General features: G+C 36.0%; 1 protein-coding gene across 1 annotated transcript in view; it reads right to left on the reverse strand.

The window, feature by feature from the left end:
• Positions 1 to 10006, reverse strand: part of LOC103049107 (uncharacterized) — a 164786-nt gene extending 154780 nt beyond the window's left edge. The window contains 1 exon segment of the mRNA XM_088130906.1: positions 9949 to 10006. Within this exon segment, the coding sequence (XP_087987032.1) occupies positions 9949 to 10006 (58 nt within the window).
• Between the last annotated feature and the right edge of the window lie 663 nt (positions 10007 to 10669).

The following is a 10669-nucleotide window of genomic DNA, read 5'->3' on the forward strand; positions in this document are numbered from 1 at the left end:
AAAAGAAGAAATTGCCCTTTCCTGAATCAGATCATGGGTTCATCTAGTCTAGTGTTTTTGAACTTGACTGTACTTCAGGATTTCAGACACATACTTTGCCAACCCAATATGAAGATGGCAGTGACAAAACCTAGAGCATTCTGAATGCAAACACTGACTGTAAACACAAATGCATCCTGTATATTATCTTCACTGAATTGAACAGTTTCTTATTGGGTCAGCTTATCCCTGGGTCAGAAACATTCTATACAATATGTCTCCTACGTTATATTGCTCTTAACTGATTAGAAGTACAATTAGTTTTCTCATGAACAATTCTACTGAATTAATGTAGAAATGGGGTTAGATTAACCATGGGTCATTCACATTTCTGTCAAGTGCTTATTGTGGAAAGAGGTTGCCTGTATTTTTTTTTCATTAGGAATAAAATAAATCCCAATGTACAACACTGAAATTTATATCTGTTTAATGGAATTTAATGGAATAATGTCTCATTTTAATGGATTTCAGTGTATGGCACATCTATCAGCACTGTAAAACCTACATCACCATAATTTTGTAAGGTTACTCAGCAGTTTAATGGCATCTGGGGTTTGGATTAATAAGATTACCTATGATTTTTACATTGTTTCATGTAGTGATGTAGTAATAAATGTATAACAACTGTCTCTGCAAGCTCCATTGCCACCACCATACCTCGCCACTAGCTGCCAAACAGCTGATAGGTGTGCTAGGCATTGCAGCTCAGCTCTGCTCTCAACTGGTTTGCAAAATTCCTGAAAATTTAATAAACAATTCATTGTGAGCCAGTACAAGGTGGCTTCAGCACACCACTGATCTCATTCTGGAATATGAGCATTTAACCTCATATTGAGGTAAATAAGTGATCAGAAGAGGTCAGTCAGAAGGTGTTAGAACAACTCTGGGAAGAAGATCTACTGAGAGCAACTTGCCCAAAGCACATCAAAACTAGAGACAGCTAGCATACCACTTATCTACCTTTCACATCTGTGTCTTATCTAAAATACATTTTGGGTGACCCAGGTTGCACCTCAAAATTATTCCCATCTACTTAGTGGGGCTACTAAAGGGTGTTTAGGGCCTAAATGAAATCTTCTGAGAGTAACATAACCCTACCAGAATTGATTCCTTAGAATTAAAAACATCGATTTTGTTAACATTTTCTTTTTAAAAGTATTTCCAAATATTTTCAAAGTACCATCAGGCTTATGATACTTAGTATCCTAAATAAGTTACAGTTGCCAAAATTTGTTTGCATAATTTTAAATCTCTGCTTTTGAAAAACTGAAAGCATTCAAAATATTGGTAATTTTATATATTAAGGCACTCAGTCTTGTTGCTTTCACAAACAAGTTTAGTCATTCAACAGTCTATTTAAACATGTTTAACTAAGACTGATACTTAACTCATGTCTTTAATGTCTTACATATCATATTGAACATAAGCCTACATTTACAATACAAGATTTTAAAATAAACTTGGTGTTTGATTCGGTACAGATTGGGGAACTTTTTCTGAATCTGAGGCAATCACACAAGGCCAGTCTAGATTTCATTCAAGAGACCAGTGGATTGGATCTCTCAGTGATGTTTGTGAATGATTGGAGGGATAGATCACTGGAACTAAGGGAAATGAGTCAACTCTTTCTTCCAAATGTTTTAGGTAAAAATCTCCCTCCCTGGTTACCATTTGTCTCACCATTGATGGAGGGGAGGGCCATTCGTTTATTTTAATTGTAATTTTACCTGATAGGTCAAATAATAATGTGGGTGGGGTTGGCTTCAGAAGGATTAAGCCAACATTCTCAGCAAAAAAAAGTCTCCATCTGAATTAGGGTCTTTATGGCTTCTATTTATTTTTAAATAAGTATTTGAAATACCATTCATAAATATACATGATTTTTCTTGTAGATGACTGCAGTGCTGACTGATCAAGGCTGCAGTCATGTATAAAAGTTGAGCCATAGGACACATATAAAAGTATGGGAGTGTACTTTTTTCTGATGAGTGTAGTTCTGAGTGGGACTGTAACCTCTGTTATACTCATATTTAATTTTACAAGGTGATGTTTCTAAAAAGCTGAATCAGTTGAAATCAAACTGAAAAATGCATTTGGAGAAATCTTGAGGACATTTTGAGGTTACCCAGTTAGAACCAAATTTTATCTGGGATAACTTAAATTCATACCTCCAGTCACTCAGGAAACTCAACAACACCACAATTCTATTTATCTGCGTGTAGCCCTAATACAATGAAGCTATGTCTAGTTGTCAGCCTAAATGAAATTTTACCAATACTCAAACTTATTACACAGTATTGTTGTGACGATAAAATTGGGACCTGAGTCTTCAGCTCTTTGATTGATTGATTGACTGACTATGTGCCATCAAGTTGGTGTTGACTCTAATGACCATATAGGTAGATTTTTGTTTTCTTCGTTGTCCGCAGTATTCTCAGGAGTCTTCTCTAACACCAAAGTTCAAAAGCATCAACTTTTACTTCCATAGACTGTCACAAGGAATAACATTACTTGCATGATTCTGATCTTTGTAGGTATGGACACATTACAGCATCTGAATATATTTTCCAAGGCCTTCATGACTGTTCTACTAACTGCTGGTCCGCAGTGCATTTCTTGACTGCTTGTTCCTTTAAATGCTGATGATTGATCCTAAAAGGCAGAAGCTGTCAACCACTTCAAAAGGTATTCAGACATACATACTTATTTGATGCCACATCTACAAGGCATATCTGATGTCACACCTTTTTTTAGTAATTGATCTTTGCTCAGCTTAATACCCAAACTATGCACCAAGGCAATATTTTGAAATAATGTCAGTTGAACCATAGGAGACATTTTGTTAAGCTATAATGTAGAAAGCAATAATCTGACACCAAAATTTAAAACTAGCTAAGTATAATTTCAGCCACCTCCCATTTAAGAAGTTGGTATTTACAAAAGCTGAACCTACCTATGCTATGGTATGTTGCTTGCAAAATATTAAGTTCCTCTTTGTTCCTGATAAGACATGAGTTCAACTCTGATCTTAACAAATACAGTCAGTTCACCTTTTGTGTCATTGCCTCTTCATAAATGAATAACATAAGGTGTCAGAAGTGAAGCTGAATTCCCATGTAGATTCATGGCATACTAGAGATACAGTAGCTACACTGAACTGCTCTGAACTCATTTTGCAATGGAAAGGCACTTTGTATGCAAAATCTACAAATAACTATCATGGGCTTAGAGACATCTGAAAAGTTACAAATAGTAAATTGTGTTGGCTCAGACAGTGTAGAAGTATCACAGAAAAAAATACCTCCATAGTTCAGCAGTTATGAAAACGTCATTCATGATATTGAGTATTTTCCAATTACTGATCACATTACTCTTAGAAAAGATGCACAGCCAGTAGTCCATACAACAAGAAATGTGCCAGGAGAATTGGCAATCAAACTGAAAACAGAACTGTGCAGAATGGAAACAAGAGAAATTAGTAATCATACTTAAAAACCAACTGAATGAGAGTCTTCCATAATTAGAGTTCTCAAAAAGATGGAAAACTAAGAATTTGCCTAAACCCCAAATGTATTCAAAGACAGCATTATCACATCTCAAAACGACTGGAACTGAGAAGAAGTAGCAGATGCAAATATATTTTCTGACATAGTTTGGTCAGGGTTTGGACAGGTTTTGGACGTAACATTGAACAAAGAAAGCACCCACTTATTTATTCATTTGAATTTATTGAATGTATGTACATTTAATATCCCATATTGTTGATACAGTTTTAAATACATGCTGTTTGGGTTGTGCTATGCTCTTGAAGTTACATCATATCATGTAACAATTGATAGAAGGCATTCCAGGAACCATTATACATATATGGAGGATGATATGAGGCACCACAGAAAAAGAACATGATTGTCAGTTAAAACTGGTACTCAAACAAAAGCAAATTGAACGAAAGCAAATGTTGATTTCAGATTCAAACAATACATACCCAGGAGAAATTCTAGCAAAAGGTGCTTTAAACCAGACCAAGGTAAAGTAAAGGCAATAATAGATATGCTAAAACAGACAGGCCAGAAAGAAATTCTGAGGAACACGAGGATGGTAAATTATCTCAACATTCATTCCCAGCCTGGCTGCCCACATCATGAATTGGAGGGCATTACTTTAAGTTGTAGTGGCCGGCTGTCCCCACCCTGATTTTCCATCTTCTTGGATTTTTTTGTTTCTAGTATTGTTTTAATTGTATATATGCTATGTATTTTATATATATTTATAGTTTTAATGTTTTTGTAACCCGCCCAGAGTCCTGTATTGTAGGGGAGATGGGCGGGAGAGAAATTCAATAAGTAAATAAATAAATAAATAAATAAATAAATATTACTTTGTGGTTTGAATATACAAATGATAGTTGCTAGAACCGAGCAGGACAAAAATAAGGGTTGCGGGAATGCATGCCAGAAGAAATAGGCCCTACCAAATTTTTTCTACTTGATGATATGAAATCCACATATGTCTACTGATATGCACAGGGTAAATTGGAAAGAATCAGATGTGATGTTACATGGGATTGAAACCTCATTCATCAATGGGCTACACATTCCTGGGTAAGAGCCATTACTGCCAATATCAAGCAACTAAATATCTTTTTGTAAATCCAGTGATTTATGTCACTGGAATAACATAATGTTTTTGTAAAATGGATTCTAAGACACTCTATAATGTCTACGTGCAAACTACTAGTATGGCAATAGGATTACAAAAGCTGTATTTACACTACTACCACCCCCCAAAAAATCCCTTATATATAACCAGTGACAACTAAAACCGATGAAGTTTTTAAAATAATGTGATTGTTGTCAGAAGAAATTGGGTACAACAAAGCTGTGTTCAGTTCTGGTTCCATTCAAAGCCATGGCCCAGGGGTTCTGCAAAAGCTGCTACAAGGCTGGTGGGCACAAACCAGCAAGAAAGTGAAGTTTGCATACTGTACGGATCATCGCTCAGTTGAGGGCAGTCAGATTGAATCTGCAGTCAACCAATTGTGCTTCATGAAACCGTCAGCCCACATTTATGTCTCCCTGTTTTCTCCTGTCTGGCTGTAAACAAGCTGTGCTCTGAGCTGTCTTCCTACCCTTATCTGCTTGGTAAAGCTCACAACAGAGATCATCAGCTCACTTAGAATCTGAATTAAAGTTACCACTTCCAGACAGCAGTCCCCACGCAGGCTGAAAGTAAAAATGAAGACAGACTTTGCAGTGACAGAATTTTAGTTCCTGTTAGGAAATGCATACTTTAGATTTAGACCCAGACTGGCATATACTGTCTCTTTTGTGAGTTTAAAATGAACAACTTCAGGTGTGCCTGAAATGAACAACTGCTTCAAACATCAGCAAACAAATTCTGTAGATTCATCCACCATGAACTCCTAGAATCTTATGTAGCTTTGGAATCTTAAATAGCTAAAAGAGATGGGTTATTTAGATATAAATTGTAAATCCATTGCTTCCAAGAATATAATAATCCCTAAAATATTCTCAGGAGTAAAATAAGGGTAAACAGGAACAGTTATGTTGGCTTCTGTCTTAATTCATTTCAATAAATGCATAATATTTAAATATAAAACAGAGATCATCCTTCCTGGATAAATATGGATGGAATCGCATCCCGTTGTACATATATATCTTTCTGTGAGCTAATCCAGGTGAATTATTTTGAATTAGTGCACTATATAGTTTTTTATAATCTGTTGGTCCAATCTTCTAAAGTTTTCCTTTATGCATGTGAAGCTGGAATCTCTGACCATCCCTGATTGTTCCATCTACTAAAAAAGCAATAGCTAAAATACAGCAGCTTATTTGCATTTATCCCGCTTTTAAGGATATTTTCAGTTTTGGCAAGTAACCTGCTAGTGCTACTGAAGATTGGTGGCATGTGGATCAGACAGAGAAGTGGAGGGTAGTCAATATCAGCTTTTTAAAAACTTTTTTTATAACAAAAGAACTAAAGCAAAAAATTCTAAATAATAATTGAGGTTCCCATACATGCAGGGACTAGTCCAGCAGTCACCAGAAATCAAAGGCACTGGCTCAAAGGCACACCAAAAAAGCAAAAAGTGCATGCTAAATGTATGAATTGCTTCCTAATATAAGACTATTTCTTTCAACATATATATCAGGAGTTCTTTTAGAGAGTGTGCGTGTGTGTGTGTGTGTGTGTTTGTATAGATGTGAATATAGGTGTATGTAATTCAGTATAATATACATGCATTTCCCTTTCTCTCTGTATAATATGTATTCCAATTAATTCAAAGAAGTTTCTCAATAATAAAATGATGTCCTCGTTTACTATGTTTTAAGGACTTTGTTTTAAAAAAATTCTGAAGAAGCAATACTAATGAATTAACCGATACATTCTGAAAATGTTTTAAAAAATGAACAACAAATATGTAATTGATTCTGTTGTGGTATTTTATCATTGCATTTCCTTTACGCAAATAAAGGACTGCTAACATGTCACTGATAAGAAAGAAAAAGTGATACTAAATATAAGCATTAAAAAGGGTAATTCATGACAAAATACTACCATAACATTTTCATTCAACAAACTGCCCTTTAGTTCAATCTTTCCAAACAATAAGTGAGCCACACGATGGTGGGTTAAATATAGTTGAGACTGCCACAAATCTGGGCCTCAGTAGGAATTAATGTAGTTTAATATGGTTGTTAGCACACATCTCACATAACAGATAATGTTCCAGCATGCCACTGATAGAACCTTTCAGCACAGCTTTAGGAGATCTACCAGAACTGCCTAACTTGTTTAGGTCAAAGAGTTGAACCATGTGTAATTCAGAACAGAGGAGGTCCTAGAATCACTCCACAAAAACAATTACACTACTTATTTCTCTCTGTCCCTTGCCCTAAATTCACAAGCCTCACAGTTTCAGTGCAGTCAATCTCATTCTGCCCCTGGGCTACAAAACCACGTGAAAATATGTGGCGCTGTGTTTATAAATTTAATCAAAACTAGAAAGAGTAGACAGGTAAATTGAGGTTCTACTATAGATCCCTGGGAATACTCTAAATTCTTGAAGGCACTTTTGTTTAACTTCTATGGACTCCCCTCCCTCTATTTCTACTACATTGTCTACAACTCTCGTTAATCATCCCCTTTCACTTCCCAGTACGGAAAAGGGAAAACTGCCTGCCTGCCTGTTTCCTATTACTCTTATAAATAGTATTTAAAAAGAGGAAAAATTACTTTAAATATCCTGCCAAAAAGAAATCACTTACTTTCTTGTCCATGCCTTGCTTCCAGCTTAGGGATCCACAAACAGAAACAACAAAATGTTTCTGCTTACAAGACACAGCATAAAATGTGGATAAATGAGTGTTTGTCTTACACAAATTTTACCTCATTCTAATTTATGTTCTGACTTAATAATGCAGATTTTCAACAGATAACTATTATCATTCAATACAAGTGATGCTGGCAGGTTAATGTCCACATCCACCAACAAATCCTGGTCCTAGAAATATCTCTCAAATTATGTCCCTTGATGTATAAAAGCTAAGCCAACATAAGCTTCAGATGTTACTCATAAGATAACAAATAGATGAAAGCCAAGAACTGGCATTTATTTCAATTAATGTTAATGCTATTGTTTCCATTTACAGTAGCATCATAGCTATCTTAAAACTGGTATTTTTGATGGCAAATATCTTAAACTACCATGTTTTGGGTGAGGAGAAAGGATTGCCATAATGATGCTCATTCCTGAATGCAGTTTGATGGAGTTTAATCAAACTGAAGCAGAAGAGATTAATTTATTGTTTCTTTTCCTGAAAAGCAAAAACAGTTACAAAAGCTGTCATGACAGCTTGGGATACAATTTATGGCCCACAATTTCTGCTAAACTTCTCAAACCTGAGGAAAGGCTTTTTCAGGAGACAGGAGGTGCAGGAGGAAAGAAAACAGAGGAATCATTGGGCAAACTGCCTTTCACTTATGCAACACTGAATCTTTATAACATCTGGATAAGCAAGTCAGTGCTTTCAGCAGGCTGGAATGCACTGGGAACTGGGAGTGTCCTATCTCTTTGGGCATTATCAGAAGATAACCCTGGGAGACATTTGCTTATCCCCCTGCAAATTATCCTGCAAGGTTCTGTCTTGTCTCCCACATTATTTAATATCTGTCTGAAATCACTAGCAAAGCTCATTTGCAGGTTTGGAGCTCATTTGCATCTGTATGCTGAGGAGATGCAACTATACTTCTCCTTTCCTGAGTGCTTGAGGGTGATATTTCAAGAATCTCCATGAGGTAGAGATTAGATGTGGAGAACAAGCTGAAGCTGAATTCAGATAAGATAGAGTTGTTGCTTATTCAAGGGGCTAGACTTCTGGTTGTCCAGTAGTATGCGCATTCTGGTTTTTTTCTTTCTGGAATTCTCCTGGATTCAGCACTAGTACATCCAATCGCATAACAATAATAGCAAATGGAGGAGGTGTCTTTTATTAATTTCAGCTGATTAACCAGTTGTAGATTAACCTGGAGTTACTGCACTACAGTCTTCATGGGGCAGCCCTTGAAGATGGTCTGGAAATTGCAGCTGGCCAAGAATGTAATGACATGGGTATCAAGTGGCATCTGTAGGAGTATCATGAAACCTCTGTGTTTAAAAAAACTACTTTGACTGCCAGTTGCTTTCCAAGCCCAATAAAAGATACTCACTGTGGTATACAAATCCTTTTGCATCTTAAACCCAAATTACCTGAAGCATCACCTATTCCTGTACAGAGTACCACACCCTCTTCAATCCTCAGTAGGGAACAATTAGCATTAGCATTATTTTTATGATTTTAGTAAGGTTGATAAAACATTATGTCCAAATAGGCTCAGAATCCAATGTAATTTAATAATGTGATTAAAGTTCAAATTCTATGCCCTATTGGGACTTCCATTTAAATCCACAAATTGTATAATATATACCCCCAAAATAGCATTTAGATCAAAACTCTACTTCTCAATAGATCATGCATTTGCTGCAAATAGTATTTAAAATTAGCATTTGATTACTTACATCATCAAATTAGTTTATTCTCATGTGAATTTTATAAATCTATTCCTTTTTAAATAGCCTGATGGAAGACACTTAATCCTGAATCTTCAATACTGGTTCCCCTACATTATCTACCTCTTCCAACACAGCTATGGTTCATAATAGATCAGTGAAGTCAGTCTGAAAGCAGCGAGACAGAAATCATACCATATGAGCAGTCCCAGAAGGAATACCTCAAGTAGTTCATAACATATACTCCGGTTGCCTCTGGCTTTGGCTCTTGGATTAGTGTCATATATGTGTCAGTATGAAACAACATAAACCATTTGTTTATACATTCTCATTACTCCTAGTTATTTTACTGTATTTCCTATTTGACATTGACTGCATATATCAATGCACTCATTGCAGAAATTTAGCTGCCATACGTTGAATGACCAGGAAAGAAAATAGCTGGAATCCTTCAGCCTGTACTGGGAAATGTTATACTCCCCCACCCCCACAAAAAAAAGGGGGGGTTCTTATAGCAGAATCCACATACTGTTCTGGCAGCTTTTGCATGGCACTAGTGCTAACCATTACAGGCATCTGGCAATTTCATATCCAGTTAACTGCTAGCTCCCAATCCCCCAACCCATATTATATTATGTTTAATTAACTGAGAACTGTATTTGAAATATAGATAGATACAGATATACCTGAAATATCTTATGTGGCAACTATTACACAGAAACCAGAAACATCAAAAACATTAAAAAATTACTGTCAGCTGGGGAATAACTGAAATTAGCCAAGTACTTCCTGTAGGCAGCAGTGACTGCATTCACTATCTCCAGAGTGATAGGGTTTACCTGAGAAGAGAGGGCATTCCTCTTGAATAAGAATTCCTAATCGGATACAAATATGCATTATCCCTAAATAATACTCAAAGGAATATTGATACCTAACCGTGGTATACCTGTAAAGAAACTTCATAATGAGTCACTAATTAGTTTTAGACAGAGCAGTCTTCCTCATTCTGAGGATGCCCAGATGTGTTGGGCAGCAACTTCAGGAATTTTAAGTCAGCATGGCCTATATTCATGCTATTTGGAATTCTAGGAATTGTAATCCAAAACATCGAGAGTGTACCAGATTGGAGAAGGCCAATCTAGATGTGCTCAATATAAAATAGAATCCCGTGTTCTCTTCAAGTGAACCATTCAAAGCAGAATCTGGAGAGTAGTTTAGGTTGTGATTTAAATCAACATTATCACTAAGTGCAGCTGCAGGCATATGTTCACTCCACAGGTGGTCCTTGTTAATGTAAGTCTGTGCTTTCTCTGTACCATGTTGGAAATCTACTTTAGCCATTTTTTACCTTTTTTCTGCAGAATAACCATTCAGTAATTTATATGCAGCTTTGGGTTGCAAACATAATACACTTTTCTGCTCAGGAAGGATGGAGTTATGTTTTAGGGAAAAAAAATAATAGTATGCAACAGAATCACTCAAGCAGAGGTGATCTAAATTAATAACTTAAATATAACTATTTGAACATATTTTTTCTGGTGGTTTTTTTTTTTAATTTCT

Source organism: Python bivittatus, unplaced genomic scaffold, assembly GCF_059951505.1.
Source record: "Python bivittatus isolate LINGU-HERP-01145 unplaced genomic scaffold, Pbiv_v1 ctg000840_np1212, whole genome shotgun sequence".
Taxonomy (NCBI): Eukaryota; Metazoa; Chordata; class Lepidosauria; order Squamata; family Pythonidae; genus Python; species Python bivittatus.